The following is a 22,374-nucleotide window of genomic DNA, read 5'->3' on the forward strand; positions in this document are numbered from 1 at the left end:
GTGGTTACCTATGGATCTAAAATGGAAGGGAGGGGAGACGGGGTGGTTACCTATGGATCTAAAATGGAAGGGAGGGGAGACGGGGTGGTTACCTATGGTTACCTATGGATCTAAAATGGAAGGGAGGGGAGACAGGGTGGTTACCTATGGTTACCTATGGATCTAAAATGGAAGGGAGGGGAGACGGGGTGGTTACCTATGGTTACCTATGGATCTAAAATGGAAGGGAGGGGAGACGGTGTGGTTACCTATGGTTACCTATGGATCTAAAATGGAAGGGAGACGGGTTGGTTACCTATGGTTACCTATGGATCTAAAATGGAAGGGAGGGGCGACGGGGTGGTTACCTATGGTTACCTATGGATCTAAAATGGAAGGGAGGGGAGACGGGGTGGTTACCTATGGTTACCTATGGATCTAAAATGGAAGGGAGGGGAGACGGGGTGGTTACCTATGGTTACCTATGGATCTAAAATGGAAGGGAGGGGAGACGGTGTGGTTACCTATGGATCTAAAATGGAAGGGAGATGGGGCGGTTACCTATGGATCTAAAATGGAAGGGAGGGGAGACGGGGCGGTTACCTATGGTTAACTATGGATCTAAAATGGAAGGGAGGGGAGACGGGGTGGTTACCTATGGTTACCTATGGATCTAAAATGGAAGGGAGGGGAGACGGGGTGGTTACCTATGGATCTAAAATGGAAGGGAGGGGAGACGGGGTGGTTACCTATGGTTACCTATGGATCTAAAATGGAAGGGAGGGAGGATCTAAAATGGAAGGGAGAGACGGGGTGGTTACCTATGGTTACCTATGGATCTAAAATGGAAGGGAGGGGGAGACGGGGTGGTTACCTATGGTTACCTATGGATCTAAAATGGAAGGGAGGGGAGACGGGGTGGTTACCTATGGTTACCTATGGATCTAAAATGGAAGGGAGGGGAGACGGGGTGGTTACCTATGGTTACCTATGGATCTAAAATGGAAGGGAGGGGAGACGGGTGGTTACCTATGGTTACCTATGGATCTAAAATGGAAGGGAGGAGATGGACCTATGGATCTAAAATGGAAGGGAGGGGAGACGGTGGTTACCTATGGTTACCTATGGATCTAAAATGGAAGGGAGGGGAGACGGTGTGGTTACCTATGGTTACCTATGGATCTAAAATGGAAGGGAGGGGAGATCTAAAAATGGAAGGGTTACCTATGGTTACCTATGGATCTAAAATGGAAGGGAGGGGAGACGGTGTGGTTACCTAAAATGGAAGGGAGGTTTACCTATGGATCTAAAATGGAAGGGAGGGGAGACGGGTGGTTACCTATGGTTACCTATGGATCTAAAATGGAAGGGAGGGGAGACAGGGTGGTTACCTATGGTTACCTATGGATCTAAAATGGAAGGGAGGGGAGACGGGGTGGTTACCTATGGTTACCTATGGATCTAAAATGGAAGGGAGGGGAGACGGGGTGGTTACCTATGGTTACCTATGGATCTAAAATGGAAGGGAGGGGAGACGGGTGGTTACCTATGGTTACCTATGGATCTAAAATGGAAGGGAGGGGAGACGGGTGGTTACCTATGGTTACCTATGGATCTAAAATGGAAGGGAGGGGAGACGGGGTGGTTACCTATGGTTACCTCTAAAATGGAAGGGAGGGGAGACGGGGTGGTTACCTATGGTTACCTATGGATCTAAAATGGAAGGGAGGGGGTTAGACGGAAGGTTACCTATGGTTACCTATGGATCTAAAATGGAAGGAGGGGAGACGGGGTGGTTACCTATGGTTTAAAATGGACCTATGGATCTAAAATGGAAGGAGGGGAGACGGTGTGGTTACCTATGGTTACCTATGGATCTAAAATGGAAGGGAGGGAGACCTTACCTGGATCTAAAATGGAAGGGAGGGGAGACGGGGTGGTTACCTATGGTTACCTATGGATCTAAAATGGAAGGGAGGGGAGACGGTGGGTTACCTATGGTTACCTATGGATCTAAAATGGAAGGGAGGGGAGACGGGGTTACCTATGGTTACCTATGGATCTAAAATGGAAGGGAGGGGAGACGGGGTGGTTACCTATGGTTACCTATGGATCTAAAATGGAAGGGAGGGGAGACGGGGTGGTTACCTATGGTTACCTATGGATCTAAAATGGAAGGGAGGGGAGACGGGTGGTTACCTATGGTTACCTATGGATCTAAAATGGAAGGGAGGAGGAGACGGGTGGTTACCTATGGATCTAAAATGGAAGGGAGGGGAGACGGGGTGGTTACCTATGGTTACCTATGGATCTAAAATGGAAGGAGGGGAGACAGGGCGGTTACCTATGGTTACCTATGGATCTAAAATGGAAGGGAGGGGAGACGGGTGGTTACCTATGGTTACCTATGGATCTAAAATGGAAGGGAGGGGAGACGGGTGGTTACCTATGGTTACCTATGGATCTAAAATGGAAGGGAGGGGAGACGGGTGGTTACCTATGGTTACCTATGGATCTAAAATGGAAGGGAGGGGAGACGGGGTGGTTACCTATGGTTACCTATGGATCTAAAATGGAAGGGAGGGGACGGGGTGGTTACCTATGGTTACCTATGGATCTAAAATGGAAGGGGGAGGGGGGTTACCTATGACGGATCTAAAATGGAAGGGAGACGGGGTTTACCTATGGTTACCTATGGATCTAAAATGGAAGGGAGGAAGGGGAGAGGCGGGTGGTTACCTATGGTTACCTATGGATCTAAAATGGAAGGGAGGGGAGACGGGTGGTTACCTATGGTTACCTATGGATCTAAAATGGAAGGGAGGGGAGACGGGGTGGTTACCTATGGACCTATGGATCTAAAATGGAAGGGGAGGGAGACGGTTACCTATGGATCTAAAATGGAAGGGGAGGAGACGGGTGGTTACCTATGGTTACCTATGGATCTAAAATGGAAGGGAGGGGAGACGGGGCGGTTACCTATGGTTACCTATGGATCTAAAATGGAAGGGAGGGGGAGACGGGGTGGTTACCTATGGTTACCTATGGATCTAAAATGGAAGGGAGGGGAGACGGTGGTTACCTATGGTTACCTATGGATCTAAAATGGAAGGGAGGGGAGACGGGGTGGTTACCTATGGTTACCTATGGATCTAAAATGGAAGGGAGGGGAGACGGGGTGGTTACCTATGGTTACCTATGGATCTAAAATGGAAGGGAGGGGAGACGGTGTTACCTATGGATTGGAAGGGAGGGGAGACCCTATGGATCTAAAATGGAAGGGAGGGGAGACGGGGTGGTTACCTATGGATACCTATGGATCTAAAATGGAAGGGAGGGGAGACGGGTGGTTACCTATGGTTACCTATGGATCTAAAATGGAAGGGGGAGGGGCGGTTAGACGGTGTGGTTACCTATGGTTACCTATGGATCTAAAATGGAAGGGAGGGACACGGGTGGTTACCTATGGTTACCTATGGATCTAAAATGGAAGGGAGGAGACAGGGGTGGTTACCTATGGATCTAAAATGGAAGGGAGGGGAGACGGGGTGGTTACCTATGGTTACCTATGGATCTAAAATGGAAGGGAGGGGGAGACGGTGTGTTACCTATGGTTACCTGGATCTAAAATGGAAGGGAGGAGACGGGTGGTTACCTATGGATCTAAAATGGAAGGGAGGGAGACGGGCGTTACCTATGGTTACCTATGGATCTAAAATGGAAGGGAGGGGAGACGGGGTGGTTACCTATGGTTACCTATGGATCTAAAATGGAAGGGAGGGGAGACGGGCGGTTACCTATGGTTACCTATGGATCTAAAATGGAAGGGAGGGAGACGGGGTGGTTACCTATGGATCTAAAATGGAAGGGAGGGGGGTTAGAGACTATGGATCTAAAATGGAAGGGAGGGGAGGAGGGTGGTTACCTATGGTTACCTATGGATCTAAAATGGAAGGGAGGAGACGGGTGGTTACCTATGGTTACCTATGGATCTAAAATGGAAGGGAGGGAGACGGGGTGGTTACCTATGGTTACCTATGGATCTAAAATGGAAGGAGGGGAGACGGGTGGTTACCTATGGATCTAAAATGGAAGGGAGGAGACGGGGTGGTTACCTATGGTTACCTATGGATCTAAAATGGAAGGGAGGGAGAGGGGGGTTACCTATGTTACCTATGGTTACCTATGGATCTAAAATGGAAGGGAGGAGACGGGGTGGTTACCTATGGATCTAAAATGGAAGGGAGGGGAGACGGGGTGGTTACCTATGGTTACCTATGGATCTAAAATGGAAGGGAGGGGAGACGGGGTGGTTACCTATGGATCTAAAATTACCTATGGATCTAAAATGGAAGGGAGGGAGACGGGGTGGTTACCTATGGTTACCTATGGATCTAAAATGGAAGGGGAGGGGGAGATGGGGTGGTTACCTATGGTTACCTATGGATCTAAAATAGAAGGGAGGGGAGACGGTGTGGTTACCTATGGATCTAAAATGGAAGGGAGACGGGGTGGTTACCTATGGTTACCTATGGATCTAAAATGGAAGGGAGGGGAGACGGGGTGGTTACCTATGGTTACCTATGGATCTAAAATGGAAGGGAGGGGAGACGGTGTGGTTACCTATGGTTACCTATGGATCTAAAATGGAAGGGAGGGGAGACGGGGTGGTTACCTATGGTTACCTATGGATCTAAAATGGAAGGGAGGGGAGACGGGGCGGTTACCTATGGTTACCTATGGATCTAAAATGGAAGGGAGGGGAGACGGGGTGGTTACCTATGGATCTAAAATGGAAGGGAGGGGAGACGGGGTGGTTACCTATGGTTACCTATGGATCTAAAATGGAAGGGAGGGGAGACGGGGTGGTTACCTATGGTTACCTATGGATCTAAAATGGAAGGGAGGGGAGACGGGGCGGTTACCTATGGTTACCTATGGATCTAAAATGGAAGGGAGGGGAGACGGGGCGGTTACCTATGGATCTAAAATGGAAGGGAGGGGAGACGGGGTGGTTACCTATGGATCTAAAATGGAAGGGAGGGGACACGGGCGGTTACCTATGGTTACCTATGGATCTAAAATGGAAGGGAGGGGAGACGGGGTGGTTACCTATGGATCTAAAATGGAAGGGAGGGAGACGGTGGTTACCTATGGTTACCTATGGATCTAAAATGGAAGGGAGGGGAGACGGGTGGTTACCTATGGTTACCTATGGATCTAAAATGGAAGGGAGGGGAGACGGGTGTTACCTATGGTTACCTATGGATCTAAAATGGACCTATGGTTACCTATGGATCTAAAATGGAAGGGAGGGGAGACGGGGTGGTTACCTATGGTTACCTATGGATCTAAAATGGAAGGGAGGGGAGACAGGGCGGTTACCTATGGATCTAAAATGGAAGGGAGGGGAGACGGGGCGGTTACCTATGGTTACCTATGGATCTAAAATGGAAGGGAGGGGAGACGGTGTGGTTACCTATGGATCGAAAATGGAAGGGAGGGGAGACGGGGTGGTTACCTATGGTTACCTATGGATCTAAAATGGAAGGGAGGGGAGACGTGGTGGTTACCTATGGATCTAAAATGGAAGGGAGGGGAGACGGGGGTGGTTACCTATGGTTACCTATGGATCTAAAATGGAAGGGAGGGGAGACGGTGTGGTTACCTATGGTTACCTATGGATCTAAAATGGAAGGGAGGAGATGGGGTGGTTACCTATACCTATGGACCTATGGATCTAAAATGGAAGGGAGGAGACGGTGTGGTTACCTATGGATCTAAAATGGAAGGGGAGACGGGTGGTTACCTATGGATCTAAAATGGAAGGGAGGGGAGACGGGGTGGTTACCTATGGGAAGGGAGGGGAGACGGGGTTACCTATGGATCTAAAATGGAAGGGAGGAGACGGGGTGGTTACCTATGGTTACCTATGGATCTAAAATGGAAGGGAGGGGAGACGGGTGGTTACCTATGGATCTAAAATGGAAGGGAGGAGATCGGGGTGGTTACCTATGGTTACCTATGGATCTAAAATGGAAGGGAGGGGAGACGGGGCGGTTACCTATGGTTACCTATGGATCTAAAATGGAAGGGAGGGGAGACGGGGTGGTTACCTATGGATCTAAAATGGAAGGGAGGGGAGACGGGGTGGTTACCTATGGTTACCTATGGATCTAAAATGGAAGGGAGGGGAGACGGGGTGGTTACCTATGGTTACCTATGGATCTAAAATGGAAGGGAGGGGAGACGGGGTGGTTACCTATGGTTACCTATGGATCTAAAATGGAAGGGAGGGATCTAAAATGGAAGGGAGGGGAGACGGGGTTACCTATGGTTACCTATGGATCTAAAATGGAAGGGAGGGGAGACGGGGTGGTTACCTATGGTTACCTATGGATCTAAAATTGAAGGGAGGGGAGACGGGGCGGTTACCTATGGTTACCTATGGATCTAAAATGGAAGGGAGGGGAGACGGGGTGGTTACCTATGGTTACCTATGGATCTAAAATGGAAGGGAGGGGAGACGGGGGGTTACCTATGGTTACCTATGGATCTAAAATGGAAGGGAGGGGAGACGGGTGGTTACCTATGGATCTAAAATGGAAGGGAGGACACGGGTGGTTACCTATGGTTACCTATGGATCTAAAATGGAAGGGAGGGGAGACGGGGTTACCTATGGTTACCTATGGATCTAAAATGGAAGGGAGGGGAGACGGGGTGGTTACCTATGGTTACCTATGGATCTAAAATGGAAGGGAGGGGAGACGGTGTGGTTACCTATGGTTACCTATGGATCTAAAATGGAAGGGAGGGGAGATGGGGCGGTTACCTATGGTTACCTATGGATCTAAAATGGAAGGGAGGGGAGACGGTGTGGTTACCTATGGTTACCTATGGATCTAAAATGGAAGGGAGGGGAGACGGGGTGGTTACCTATGGTTACCTATGGATCTAAAATGGAAGGGAGGGGAGACAGGGCGGTTACCTATGGATCTAAAATGGAAGGGAGGGGAGACGGGGTTTACCTATGGTTACCTATGGATCTAAAATGGAAGGGGGGAGGGGGAGACGGTGTGTGGTTACCTATGGATCTAAAATGGAAGGGAGGGGAGACGGGTGGTTACCTATGGTTACCTATGGATCTAAAATGGAAGGGAGGGGAGACGGGGTGGTTACCTATGGATCTAAAATGGAAGGGAGGGGAGACGGGGCGGTTACCTATGGTTACCTATGGATCTAAAATGGAAGGGAGGGGAGACGGAGTGGTTACCTATGGATCTAAAATGGAAGGGAGGGGAGACGGGGTGGTTACCTATGGATCTAAAATGGAAGGGAGGGGAGACGGGGTGGTTACCTATGGTTACCTATGGATCTAAAATGGAAGGGAGGGGAGACGGGGTGGTTACCTATGGATCTAAAATGGAAGGGAGGGGAGACGGGGTGGTTACCTATGGATCTAAAATGGAAGGGAGGGGAGACGGTGTGGTTACCTATGGTTACCTATGGATCTAAAATGGAAGGGAGGGGAGATGGGGTGGTTACCTATGGTTACCTATGGTTACCTATGGATCTAAAATAGAAGGGAGGGGAGACGGTGTGGTTACCTATGGATCTAAAATGGAAGGGAGACGGGGTGGTTACCTATGGTTACCTATGGATCTAAAATGGAAGGGAGGGGAGACGGGGTGGTTACCTATGGTTACCTATGGATCTAAAATGGAAGGGAGGGGAGACGGGGTGGTTACCTATGGATCTAAAATGGAAGGGAGGGGAGACGGGGTGGTTACCTATGGTTACCTATGGATCTAAAATGGAAGGGAGGGGAGACGGGGCGGTTACCTATGGTTACCTATGGATCTAAAATGGAAGGGAGGGGAGACGGGGTGGTTACCTATGGATCTAAAATGGAAGGGAGGTGAGACGGGGTGGTTACCTATGGTTACCTATGGATCTAAAATGGAAGGGAGGGGAGACGGGGTGGTTACCTATGGTTACCTATGATCTCAAATGGAAGGGAGGGGAGACGGTGTGGTTACCTATGGTTACCTATGGATCTAAAATGGAAGGGAGGGGAGACGGTGTGGTTACCTATGGATCTAAAATGGAAGGGAGGGGAGACAGGGCGGTTACCTATGGTTACCTATGGATCTAAAATGGAAGGGAGGGGAGACGGGGTGGTTACCTATGGTTACCTATGATCTCAAATGGAAGGGAGGGGAGACGGTGTGGTTACCTATGGTTACCTATGGATCTAAAATGGAAGGGAGGAGACGGTGTGGTTACCTATGGATCTAAAATGGAAGGGAGGGGAGACAGGGCGGTTACCTATGGTTACCTATGGATCTAAAATGGAAGGGAGGGGAGACGGGGTGGTTACCTATGGTTACCTATGGATCTAAAATGGAAGGGAGGGGAGACGGGGTGGTTACCTATGGTTACCTATGGATCTAAAATGGAAGGGAGGGGAGATGGTGTGGTTACCTATGGTTACCTATGGATCTAAAATGGAAGGGAGACGGGGTGGTTACCTATGGTTACCTATGGATCTAAAATGGAAGGGAGGGGAGACGGGGTGGTTACCTATGGATCTAAAATGGAAGGGAGGGGAGACGGGGTGGTTACCTATGGTTACCTATGGATCTAAAATGGAAGGGAGGGGAGACGGGGCGGTTACCTATGGTTACCTATGGATCTAAAATGGAAGGGAGGGTCGACGGGGTGGTTAACTATGGTTACCTATGGATCTAAAATGGGAGGGGACACGGGGCGGTTACCTATGGTTACCTATGGATCTAAAATGGAAGGGAGGGGAGACGGGGTGGTTACCTATGGATCTAAAATGGAAGGGAGGGGACACGGGGCGGTTACCTATGGTTACCTATGGATCTAAAATGGAAGGGAGGGGAGACGGGGTGGTTACCTATGGATCTAAAATGGAAGGGAGGGGAGACGGGGTGGTTACCTATGGTTACCTATGGATCTAAAATGGAAGGGAGGGGAGACGGTGTGTTTACCTATGGTTACCTATGGATCTAAAATGGAAGGGAGACGGGGTGGTTACCTATGGTTACCTATGGATCTAAAATGGAAGGGAGGGGAGACGGGGTGGTTACCTATGGATCTAAAATGGAAGGGAGGGGAGACGGGGTGGTTACCTATGGTTACCTCTGGATCTAAAATGGAAGGGAGAGGAGACGGGGTGGTTACCTATGGTTACCTATGGATGTAAAATGGAAGGGAGGGGAGACGGGGTGGTTAACTATGGTTACCTATGGATCTAAAATGGAAGGGAGGGGAGACGGTGTGGTTACCTATGGTTACCTATGGATCTAAAATGGAAGGGAGACGGGGTGGTTACCAATGGTTACCTATGGATCTAAAATGGAAGGGAGGGGAGACGGGGTGGTTACCTATGGATCTAAAATGGAAGGGAGGGGAGACGGGGTGGTTACCTATGGTTACCTATGGATCTAAAATGGAAGGGAGAGGAGACGGGGTGGTTACCTATGGATGTAAAATGGAAGGGAGGGGAGACGGGGTGGTTAACTATGGTTACCTATGGATCTAAAATGGAAGGGAGGGGAGACAGGGCGGTTACCTATGGATCTAAAATGGAAGGGAGACGGGGTGGTTACCTATGGTTACCTATGGATCTAAAATGGAAGGGAGGGGAGACGGGGTGGTTACCTATGGATCTAAAATGGAAGGGAGGGGAGACGGGGTGGTTACCTATGGATCTAAAATGGAAGGGAGGGGAGACGGGGTGGTTACCTATGGTTACCTATGGATCTAAAATGGAAGGGAGGGGAGACGGGGTGGTTAACTATGGTTACCTATGGATCCGCAGCCTATTCAGTAAGACTAAAATGCTAAACTGATTCTAGATCAGAACTCAAACATTTTTGAAAAAAATGGGGAAAAGGGTGATGGTTTGGGTGAGGTAAGCTCTGATGTAAGGTAGATGAAGATGCTGTTTGTTTTCCAGGTCTGGTCATGGTTTTCGGTGACATAAGCTCTCTGCTGGTCGGGGACTCACCGACTCAGTGAGGCGTCGGTCCTCAGGACAGCGCTGCATGTAGAAGGACTTGATCTCAGCCGGGAAGCGGCACAGCAGGATGGTCTCACCGATGGCATCAGTCATCAGCCTCTCTGGGGCCTCTGGGATGTCCTGAAACCAAGGAGGGAGAGTGGTTTTATAACGTCACAATAATAACAGGAGCTGGACGAAGAGAAGGTCCACTGAACAATACATTGATGAGTGGGTAAACAGTTAGCGGCCATTTTGCGTATCTGTGCCAGTTTCCTCAACACAGATTAAACCTAGTGCTAGACAAAGAACCATATTAAAAGTAGCAGTAATCCAGGACTAGACACAATCTGTGCCCAGGAAACCAGCACTAAATGTCCTAAAAAAACACAACCACGGGTTCATGCTAGCCAAAGATTAATTCTGGAGTGAGATAGTGATTAGATGGAGTGATTATAATTGACTGTGGTTCATGCCGACCTTAAACCATTTGTCAAATGTCATTTATTCATAGTCAAAATGTACCTCTCCGAACTCATAGTAGGTCCCATCATCTTTTTTGATGTCATGCTCCTTCAGCCAGATGATGGCATCAGAGTAGTTGATCCTCTTGAAGGGCCTCTTGGGGGGCTTGAAGTCCTGGGGTCGACAAAAGAGGCAAAGGACAGACCACATAAAATCGGGTTCAGATTTTCACCACCGCACTAAGGATTTGAGGAAGGCGTTTTGAATGAGGTCAAAAAGGAAGTTTGAATCTTAAATAGAAAAAAAAAATGTATGAGAAGAAATCTTTAAGAATACATCTACCTCAGTGATCAAGACTACGGGGGGAGGGGGGAGGAGAGGAGAGGAGAGAGAGAGCGACAGAGAGAGAGAGACAGACAGAGACAGAGAGAGAGAGACAGAGAGAGAGACAGAGAGAGGTAGAGAGAGAGAGAGAGAGAGACAGAGAGAGAGAGAGAGACAGAGAGAGAGAGAGAGACAGAGAGAGAGAGAGAGAGACAGAGAGAGAGAGAGAGAGACAGAGAGAGAGAGAGAGAGACAGAGAGAGAGAGAGAGACAGAGACAGAGAGAGAGACAGAGACAGAGAGAGAGACAGAGAGAGAGACAGAGAGAGAGACAGAGAGAGAGACAGAGAGAGAGAGAGACAGAGAGAGAGACAGAGAGAGAGACAGAGAGAGAGACAGAGACAGAGAGAGACAGAGAGAGAGACAGAGACAGAGAGAGAGAGACAGAGAGAGAGACAGAGAGAGAGAGAGAGAGAGAGAGAGAGAGACAGAGAGAGAGAGAGAGAGAGAGAGAGAGAGAGAGAGAGACAGAGAGAGAGAGAGAGAGAGAGACAGAGAGAGAGAGACAGAGAGAGACAGAGAGAGAGAGAGAGACAGAGAGACAGAGAGGGACAGAGAGAGACAGAGAGAGACAGAGAGAGCGAGTAGCTGCAAAGAGCTCCTTATAAAACAGACGACGTACAGGGTTGACTTGGTAGAGTAGAGAAGCAGCAGGAGACTTCAGGACTCTGTCCACCACATCACACACCAGATCCTCCAGCCTGCTCAGTAGGTCCTCATAGGTCATGAAGGGGCACTCTGCCTCTATGTGAGTGTACCTACAGAGGGAGGGAGGAACATAGTACTATGGTAAACAAACAGAACTCAAGGATTTCCTGAGAATATACTGTAGACTAAAAGTTATTAATCATCAGAATACCTCAAAAAAGAAAAAAATACTGTAGATAAAATAATATATATTATTATGATATTATTATATAATAATATATTATTATTATATATTATTTTTTAATAATATATATCATATATAAAATAATATTGTGCAAAGCATTTTTTTTAAATGCTTTGCATCGAAAAACAAAAAAAGTGAATGTTTCTTATTGTACAAGTTCAGGTATTCCCTCCATGCTATAGTGCACATTGGGTGCCTTAATGACTTCCTCCCATCCACTCACTCAGACAGGTGCCTGCGGGTGCGGGACTGCTCTGCGCGGTAGGACTGAGCGATACAGAAGGTGTCTCCCAGAGCAGGGATGCAGGTCTCCAGGTAGAGCTGAGAGGACTGGGTCAGGAACGCCTCTTCCCCAAAATAGTTCAGGTTGAACAGGGTGGAACCTCCCTCCACCTGGGTCTGCACCAGGGTGGGTGGGGTGATCTGTGGGAAAACAAACACAAAGAAACATAGCTTTAAAATGGCTTTACAAAGAGATAATTCTATACATACACACTACCATTTAAAAGTTTGGGGTCACCTAGAAATGTCCTTAAAAAAATAAAAATAAACATTTTTTTGGTCCATTAAAATAACATCAAAATGATCTGAAATGCAGTGTAGACATTATTAATGTTGTAAATGACTATTGTAGCTGGAAACTGATGATTTTTAAAATGAAATATCTACATAGGCTCATTATCAGCAACCATCACTCCTGTGTTCCAATGGCCAGAAACAAAGACTTTTCTTCTGGAAGGACAGCATCCCGGAGTCGCCTCTTCACTGTTGACGTTGTGACTGGACAGAGGAACTCTGCCTAGAAGGCCAGCATCCCGGAGTCGCCTCTTCACTGTTGACGTTGAGACTGGACAGAGGAACTCTGCCTAGAAGGCCAGCATCCCGGAGTCGCCTCTTCACTGTTGACGTTGTGACTGGACAGAGGAACTCTGCCTAGAAGGCCAGCATCCCGGAGTCGCCTCTTCACTGTTGACGTTGTGGCTGGACAGAGGAACTCTGCCTAGAAGGCCAGCATCCCGGAGTCGCCTCTTCACTGTTGACGTTGTGACTGGTGTTTTGCGGGTACTATTTAATGAAGCTGCCAGTTGAGGATTTGTGAGGCGTCTGTTTCTCAAACTAGACACTCTAATGTACTTGTCCTCTTGCTCAGTTATGCACCTCCCACTCCTCTTTCTATTCTGGTTAGAGCCAGTTTGCCCTGTTCTGTGAAGGGAGTAGTACACAGCGTTGTACGAGATCTTCAATTTCTTGGCAATTTCTCTCATGGAAAAGCCTTCATTTCACAGAACAAGAATAGACTGATGAGGTTCAGAAAATGTCTTTGTTTCTGGACATTTTGAGCCTGTAATCAAACCCACAAATGCTGATGCTTTAGATACTCAACTAGTCTAAAGAAGGCCAGTTTTATTGCTTCTTTAATCAGCACAACAGTTTTCAGTTGTGCTAACATAATTGCAAAAGGGTTTTCTAATGATCAATTAGCCTTTTAAAATGATAAACTTGGATTAGCTAACACAACGTGTCATTGGAACACAGGAGTGATGGCTGCTGATAATGGGCCTCTGTACGTCTATGTAGATATTCCATGCTGTTTCCAGCTACAGTCATTTACAACATTAACAATGTCTACACTGTATTTCTGATCAATTTGATGCTATTTTAAATGGACAAAAAAAAACATGCTTTTCTTTCAAAAACAAGGAAATGTATAAGTGACTCCAAACTTTTGAACGGTAGTGTACATTTGTGGATGACCTATCCTCTCCAAAGAGCAAAAGGATTTAAACCCCTTAATATATAAATATATATATATAGATATAAAAACCTCTTAAGGATCGGAACCTTTTTTTTTTTTTCGCCTAAAATGACATTCCCAAATGTAACTTCCTGTAGCTCAGGACCTGAAGCAAGGATATGCATATTCTTGGTACCATTTGAAAGGAAACACTTTTAGTTTGTGGGAATGTGAAATGAATGTAGGAGAATGTAACACATTGGATCTGGTAAAAGACAATACAAAGAAAAAAAAACATACATGTTTTTTTCTTTTTGTACCATCATCTTTGAAATGCAAGAGAAAGGCCATTATCTGACTTAGGACACAAGGCTCAATTTAGGTTTTGGCCACTAGATGGCAGCAGTATGTTCAAAGTTTTAGACTGATCCAATGAACCATTGTATTTCTGTTCAACATGTTGTATCAAGTCTGCCTAATTGGTCAATATATACATTTTCAAGTAGATAATTGTGATAATATCCTCAAACAATATCATGGTATGTTTTCACTGTAATAGCTACTGTACATTGGACAGTGCAGTTGGATTAACAAGATTTTAAGCTTTTTTGCCCATATCAGATATGTCTATGTCCTGGGAAATGTTCTTGTTTACTTACAACGTCATGCTAATCACATTAGCGCACGTTAGCTCAACCCGAGGGTGGGACACCGATCTGTAGAGATCCTTAAGACGTTTTAAATAAGTCACAAAGATGTGTAAACATGCACAAGGGTGACAACATAGAATTATTCACAATTCAGACCGAAATCTTTAACATCAACAATAAAACAAAACAAAAACATCAGCAATAGGAACCCTACGACAGCAGGTGATGGACATTACAGTGTCTATTTATACTATAAAAAGAGATCGGAAACATGGAAAGATTGTGATGTACCCACATGTTAAATAGAATATCCATCCGGTTGTGTCTGTGTGGATGGGTACTAGTTTTGACTGTACCTCATGGTATCCGCGGTTGAAGAAGTGATCCCTGAAGCACTGTGTGACAGTGGAGCGGACCCGGAGGATCTTGGACACGTTCTCCCCGCGGATCATCATGTGTCTGTTGTTGAGCTGAACGTCCACATCAGACTCCTCATTCAGCAGGTTGTCAGCTCCTCCAGGCGGCGCCAGACCCACCAGCTCCCAGAAGTCACAGGTCAGCTCATGGCCTCCAGGGGCCTCGTGGAGGAGGAGAAGAGAAGACAGTCATAATACCGTTATTATAATTCATTCAAATGTAATACTAATTGGGACCCGGGACACAGTTTAAGCCTAGTCATGGACAACAACAAAAACGAACGATTGGAGATTTTTCATTGAACATGTCAAAGATTAGGCTTAATCTGGGTCTGGGAAACTTGACCATATATATATATATATATATATATATATATATGTGTGTGTATGCTAAACTTGAAACAATAATGGATATTACATTTGAGGAATGTTTACCTGTTTTCCTTTAGGTACTTCTTGCACTGTCCCATACAGGGCCACTGTGCTTTCAGTGGACAGCACCAAGGCATTGTAGCACTGACACTATAACGGTGACAAGGGGCCAAAAGGATATTACAAATGAAAAAAATGAAAAGGTGGGACCATAAAAAAAAAAAAATTATATCATTAATTTTGTCGTAATTATTATTTTTTTTTTTTCAACAGAAGTTTTAAGAGTTTTGGTAACAAGTGTTTTAAAAGAGAGCAATTTATTTATTTATTTATTTTAAATACCAATTTATCGTTGAGAACACACTGCAAGAAACCAGTTCCATCTCTCAGCACGATGAACAGCAGGTTCTTTCCTAGCAAGAGAATAGCAAACACGCTATGAGCCTCTCTCATTCATTCATGCAAAGAACTCAAAAATATATTTACAAAAAAAAAAATATATATATATATATGGAATTGGAAGTGATGCAAATAATTAGATTGATGGAAGCTACAATCTATCTGCACTATTTAAGCTGATCTAACCCCTAAAAAAAGATTACAAAAATAAATAAATAAAAATATAAAACTGCCTAAAATATAAAATGGACTGTAGTGCATCATACAAAGGAAATGGGAACCCTAGATGGTGTTGGTTAGACGTCAGGGTCACCCACCAAATAAAGGCTTCAGAAAAGGCTATCCGTGACCCAGGAAACAAAACTTCAAAGTTTAATCATCACATACAGAATATTATGAATATGAACACAGTGTGGTTCCAAACCTGTTAAAAGTTGCACGTTAATTAAAATATGATAAAACGACAGGTATGAGTTGAACAAAACAACTTAACGAGACACACTTACAGTAAGTAGGCAGTCAACACACATTTTATAGTCACATTTTATAGTCACAATATAAGAAAAATACCAATAATATTTTTCCCAACCATATAAAAGTGATATTTTGAAACAGAGCCCAAGCCCATGCTTTTTTGATCCAGGTTCCTACCCTCACTCTGCTTCGTTTTAGAGTTGCCGCCACACGATCGAGCAAAATAATAGGCCTAGACTTGATTTAGGCTACATTACAGCATGTAGCACTTAGGCTACATTGTAGCATGTAGCATGTAGCATTTAGGCTCCATTACAGCATGTGGCATTTAGGCTACATTGTAGCATGTAGCATTTAAGCTACATTGTAGCATGTAGCATTTAGGCTACATTACAGCATGTGGCATTTAGGCTACATTACAGCATGTGGCATTTAGGCTACATTACAGCATGTGGCATTTAGGCTACATTGTAGCATGTAGCATTTAGGCTACATTACAGCATGGAGCCTAAATGCTACATTATAGCATGTGGCATTTAGGCTACATTATAGCATGTGGCATTTAGGCTACATTATAGCATGTGGCATTTAGGCTACATTATAGCATGTGGCATTTAGGCTACATTATAGCATGTGGCATTTAGGCTACATTATAGCATGTAGCATTTAGGCTCCATTACAGCATGTAGCATTTAGGCTCCATTACAGCATGTAGCATTTAGGCTCCATTACAGCATGTAGCATTTAGGCTCCATTACAGCATGCTAAATGTTTCTGATCAATGATAGATGACCACACCAATATCTCTACCTGTACATGACCATCTGATCATTTATCACTCCAGTGTTCATCTGCAAAATTGTAATTATTCGCCTACCTCCTCATGCCTTTTGCACACAATGTATATAGACTCTCCTTTTTTCTACTGTGTTATTGACTTGTTAATTGTTTACTCCATGTGTAACTCTGTATTGTCTGTTCACACTGCTATGCTTTATCTTGGCCAGGTCGCAGTTGTAAATGAGAACTTGTTCTCAACTAGCCTACCTGGTTAAATAAAGGTGAAATTTAAAAAATTATAAAAATTATTTTAAAAACTTGATTTAGGCTAGCATGCTAAATGTTTCTGATCAGTGATATTTTATCTTTATTTAACTAGGCAAGTCAGTTAAGAACAAATTCTTATTTTCAATGACGGCCTAGGAACAGTGGATTAACTGTCTGTTCAGGGGCAGAGTGACAGATTTGTACCTTGTCAGCTCAGGGGTTTGAACTTGCAACCTTCCGGTTACTGGTCAAACGCTCTAACCACTAGGCTACCTTGCATGCTAAATGTTTCTGATCAGTGATATTTTATCTTTATTTAACTAGGCAAGTCAGTTAAGAACAAATTCTTATTTTCAATGACGGCCTAGGAACAGTGGATTAACTGTCTGTTCAGGGGCAGAGTGACAGATTTGTACCTTGTCAGCTCAGGGGTTTGAACTTGCAACCTTCCGGTTACTGGTCAAACGCTCTAACCACTAGGCTACCTTGCCGCCCCAAATAGAACTACAGAACTATACACCTACCAAAAAGTGTACAACTGCCAAAAAGTGTACAACTGCCGTTACTAGATACTAGTAACGGCCACCGTCTAGAGCTTAAGAGCGTAGTGGGTGTCAATAACGCCTCAGCATTACAGTTCATTTCATAATAAGCCGCAGGCAGAACTTTCCTGCAACCATGACCAGGTTGGTTCGTGGAAATAAAAGTTTAGGCTTCGATACAGGCAACACCTTTCAGATATAACAAAAAAGGGTGGAAAAGGTTGTCTGGATGCTAAAGTTGACGGGAAAACATCTTGGCTTGAAAGGTGGAGAAGTTGCATCATGATGACAATCAGTGGCGACCCGTCCTTCAGGGCAGGTAGTGCAGAGCACCGTCTGTTTACAAGGATGCAAATTAGTGAGGGACCAAAATTGACGTTTTTTTTCTGCACTGAAACATGCAAAAAAAAATCCCTGCTAGGAGGATATATATATATATATATATATATATATAGGGTGTAGACATGTTATGCTCTGTGTTAGCTGGTCTAAGCAGGTCAGTTAAGAACAAATTCTTATTTACAAGGACAGTCTACTCCTTTCTCCCCGTCAGGGAATTGAACCCCGGTCTCCCGCGTGCCCCGAACGACACAGGGATTCTTTAGCAAAATAGCCAAGTACGGTAGCCTACTCCTGACTGTCATGTTGGTTGTACAGCGACATATTTTCCGTTGCATCCTAATGGTTTTTCGTTTTCCCTTTGAATAGACACACCATAATATTAATCTAATTAATTAAGCATAATTTCCACACCATTAACTCAATTATTTCATCAGCTAAGTTAGATAATGTCGCTCAAAATTTATCTGGCTAGCTAACGGATAACTAGATCCAGCTACTGTAGCAAGAAAACAGTACTTAACATTGCTAACCACGCTTACTCCCTCAACTCAAACTTTCCAAATGCCAGTTTTTCGGTTACAGCTCATGAAGTATGCTTCATCACAAAATCAAAACTGCCTTTCCACTCTCCGCTGACTTCCAGAACGCGCGCTGATGCTGTAACTAGCAAGTTGGTTGTCTCTTCAGTCGCGTGCTGCATTCTGTTAGGTGAATGACTGGCTGAGCACAGGCTGCAGACACAATTGCTTCAAACATGTATCACTGGTTCGCTTACAGTCATTAGTGACCCAAACGCGGATATTTAGAACCCCCCCAAAAAACGAATCAAGTACTTTTAACTATTTTGGATTCAAAACGGCGAATTTCGCCAAAAGGTAACTGGTTTGCATCTCTGTGTTTAGCTAAAAAAAACATATATAAAAAATGTAACATTTTGTTGCCTGTTTTGCATGTTATTTCGACATTAATACGTGTCACATATCAGTTTGCAAACAATGTAAAACATTGTTATATTTCAGTTAAAAAAAGCCGCATAAAAAACAAGGTTCCTTTCTTGAGCTTAAAAATGCAGGCGTTTCATCTTAACTCAGTGCTTTCTGTGGTGGTGGGGAAGCCAGGGAAACATACGGAGCGTAGGAGGTTGTAATGTTCTCTAGTTGAGCCGTGATTGGCTCAGTGTTCTGTCACTCAAGGGGACACTACGTCACCGCAAAATCTATGGGGAGAGCTAAAAATAAAATCACGCCCCTTGGGTGCTGCCATAGTTACATTAGAAGTGCCCATCCAAGAAGGCTCAAAGGTCATTGGACACAGATAAAATTATGTAAATTCACATTAGATCTACAGTAGCTTTGATTGGACTGATCGTGTCAACGTTAGAGCTGTTGCTGTGACCGTATTACCGCCACGAGTCAAATTCCACGTGATCTCCCGAGTGGCCCAGCGGTCTAAGGCACTGCATCACAGTGCTATAGGCATCACTAGCCTGATCCCGGGCTGTGTTGCAGCCGGCCGCAACCGGGAGACCCATGAGGCAGCGAACAATTGGCCCAGGGTTTGGCCTGCCGGGATATTCTTCTCCCATTGCGCTCTAGCGACTCCTTGTGGTGGGCCGGGCGCATGCACGCTGACTTCAGACACCAGTTGTATGGCGTTTCCTCCGACACATTGGTGCGGTTGGCTTCCGGGTTAAGCAAGCAGTGTGTCAAGAAGCAGTGCGGCTTGGCAGGGTCGTGTTTTCGGAGAACCCATGGCTCTCGACCTTCGCCTCTCCCGAGTTGGGACAAGACTAACTACCAATTGGATATTACTCAATAAAAAGGGGTAGGAAAAAAAAAACTACTCACCACATTTTATGCACTGCAGTGCTAGCTGTAGCTTATGCTTTCAGTACTACATTCATTCTCTGATCCTTTGATTGGGTGGACAACATGTCAGTTAATGCTGCAAGAGCTCCGATAGGTTGGAGGTGGTCCTCCGGAAGTTGTCATAGTTACTGTGTAAGTCTATGGAAGGAAGTGAGAACCATGAACCTCCTAGGTTTTGTATTTAAGTCAATGTACACAGAGGAAGCTAGCTGTCCTCCGGCTACACCATGGTGCTACCCTACAAAGTGCTGATGAGACTACTGTGAACTTAAATTGAAAAACAGTGTGTTTTAATCCATTATTTGGTGATGTGAAAATATTTAGTATAAAAAGGATCATTTTTAGTATAGAAATCTTAATATAAAATTGTGTTTTTTTTTTACAAAATGATAAGTCCTCCCCTTCCTCCTCTGAGGAGCCTAAACTGAAATGCAGCTGCCAGAATGTCTTATATTAACTGAGAAAACCACTGTATAAAACTCTTAAAGAATGTTTAAAAAAAAGTTACTTAATTAATTAAAATTTAAAAAATAAACTGTTAAAACTCATCAGTGAAGGTAACATGTGTTGCTTGAGACGAACACCGAACTCACAACTGGTTCTGACCAGTGTGCAACAAAAGTAAGCAAGGTTGCTATGGAGATTACCCAAGATGCGCTGTGATTTCGATGCTAAATATCATAATCTTTAATCTAAGTTTTATTTTTTAAATTAAGTGCAACTTTTACAAGTTTTGAATCACACAGTATTCATGTTCATAACATTATTTACAGTGTTGCAGAAATGTTTCAGTTCTGTTTTCTGGGTCACGGAACACATTTTTGGTGGGTAGCTAGCTGTACCCAGAGACTTCCAGTCTTTGCGCTAAGCTAGCGCTAAAACTACCTCTATCTTCCTTCATAGTGGACTTTGTCGTTCTACAATCCTCACCTTGTTTTCTCATTCGGTGCACCCAACCAAACACCTTCACCCTCTGCCCCCGGAGAGGCTCCAGCTGATAGATTTTAACCTTTTGGGAAAGTGTTGATTCAATTTCAATATTTAAACATAACGGAAGACAAAAATTATACTCTTTATTTCCAAAGATGAGGAGTTTCTGACAGGATGCTGACTAAAGAGAATATAGTGGATCTGACCGTTTTGGGCTCTGGAAGGCTGGAGTCATTCTCAATGGTGACTTTCTTAGCTCCGTCCAGATTCTTCTCTCGTCTCTCAGAATCCTCTGCCTTCAAATCAAAGTTGAAAATAATTTACATAAATTGCCACTTACATACACTACTGCTTACCTGTGAGCAGTGAGTATACAGTTTATGGCTGAAGACAATAGTGTGTATAATTATAATGGTGCATCCTATTCCCTACATAGTGCACCCTATTCCCTACCTAGTGCACTACTTTTGACCAGAGGTAGCGCATTATAGGGTGCCACACTTCCCTATTTCCGCCTCCCCAACGTACCTCCTTTTTGTCTTTGGAGTCGCTCTTCATCTGCTCTCTAGCAAATAACTTTTTCACATTTTTCCTCTGTGTCTTGGAGATCACTGCCCAACGCTGGATGAATAGGAGAAACAAAATCCGTAAGGGAAACCAGAGGAAAACATCTTCACATTTTGCTGGGTTTGTGTTTTGATTATTATTATTTTTGGGGGGATTGCTTGTTGTAACTGTGTACCTCCCCTTCCTTCTGAGAGTCCACATAGATGGTTGGGAATGGTTCTTTTCCAGCAAATGTCAACGCCTGTGAAATCACATAGCTGTTGTTACAGCACTTAACTGTGATTTTATTCAAGGGATCGTAGACATATCAATTCTGTTGAATGGTGTAAATAATTCAAGGCAAAAGAGACAACGCTGATTCCTCTTACCCTCAATGCGGTCTTGAAGGGCTTCTGTTCTGTTCCATCACCATCCTGGTCATTTCCCTCTTTGTCAGACACATACAGTTCATCTGGAGAAAAAAAAGTGAAAGCACTGTAATACTTGATCATGCATGCCTGTCATTTCCTCTAAAACCTAGCACTTGACATGATCAATTATCAGTCACGACGCTAAATCCCATATTTGACATCCCACTACGCAGCCTATTTCACCCACTCAAAGGTTGGAGCTACAGTGCATTGGCAAAGTATTCAGACCCCTGGACCTTTTCCACATTTTGTTACGTTTACAGCCCTATTCTAAAATGGATTAAATTGTTTTCCCTCCTCAATCAACACACAATACCCCAGAATGACATCACAGTACCCCATAATGACATCACAATACCCCATAATGACATCACAATACCCCAGAATGACATCACAGTACCCCATAATGACATCACAGTACCCCATAATGACATCACAGTACCCCATAATGACATCACAATACCCCATATTGACAAGGAAAAAAACTGTTTTTTTTTTAGAAATGTTTGCACATTTATTAAAATATTTAAAAAACTGAAATATCAGATTTACATAAGTATTCAGACCCTTTACTCAGTACTTTATTGAAGCACCTTTGGCAGCGATTACAGCCTCCAGTCTTCTTGGGTATGATGCTACAAGCTTGACACACCTGTATTTGGGGAGTTCCTCCCATTCTTCCCTGCAGATCCTCTCAAGCTCTGTTGGATGGGGAGCAGCCCTGCACAGCTATATTCTGGTCTCTCCAGAGATGTACTTAAACTTCTAAAACCCTGTTTTCGCTTTGTTATTATGCGGTATTGTGTATATATTGATAAGGGGGGGATATATTTAATCAACTTTAGAATAAGGCTATAACGTAACAACATGTG

At 44.6% G+C, this 22,374-nt stretch overlaps 1 protein-coding gene across 1 annotated transcript in view; it reads right to left on the bottom strand.

Annotated features, from left to right (window-relative positions):
* LOC115126334 (asparagine--tRNA ligase, cytoplasmic-like) overlaps positions 1-22,374 on the bottom strand; it is a 33,920-nt gene that overhangs the window by 10,853 nt on the left and 693 nt on the right. The window contains exons 2-13 of the mRNA XM_065007637.1: positions 21,461-21,543; positions 21,268-21,333; positions 21,054-21,146; positions 20,732-20,821; positions 20,526-20,604; positions 15,266-15,336; positions 14,987-15,073; positions 14,492-14,713; positions 11,974-12,173; positions 11,481-11,616; positions 10,536-10,649; positions 10,020-10,151 (exon numbers count right to left, since the gene is read on the bottom strand). Coding sequence (XP_064863709.1) covers positions 10,020-10,151; positions 10,536-10,649; positions 11,481-11,616; positions 11,974-12,173; positions 14,492-14,713; positions 14,987-15,073; positions 15,266-15,336; positions 20,526-20,604; positions 20,732-20,821; positions 21,054-21,146; positions 21,268-21,333; positions 21,461-21,543 — 1,373 coding nt within the window. The remainder of the gene's footprint in view (positions 1-10,019; positions 10,152-10,535; positions 10,650-11,480; positions 11,617-11,973; positions 12,174-14,491; positions 14,714-14,986; positions 15,074-15,265; positions 15,337-20,525; positions 20,605-20,731; positions 20,822-21,053; positions 21,147-21,267; positions 21,334-21,460; positions 21,544-22,374) is intronic.

The sequence above is a fragment of the Oncorhynchus nerka genome, linkage group LG22, assembly GCF_034236695.1.
Source record: "Oncorhynchus nerka isolate Pitt River linkage group LG22, Oner_Uvic_2.0, whole genome shotgun sequence".
Classification (NCBI taxonomy): Eukaryota; Metazoa; Chordata; class Actinopteri; order Salmoniformes; family Salmonidae; genus Oncorhynchus; species Oncorhynchus nerka.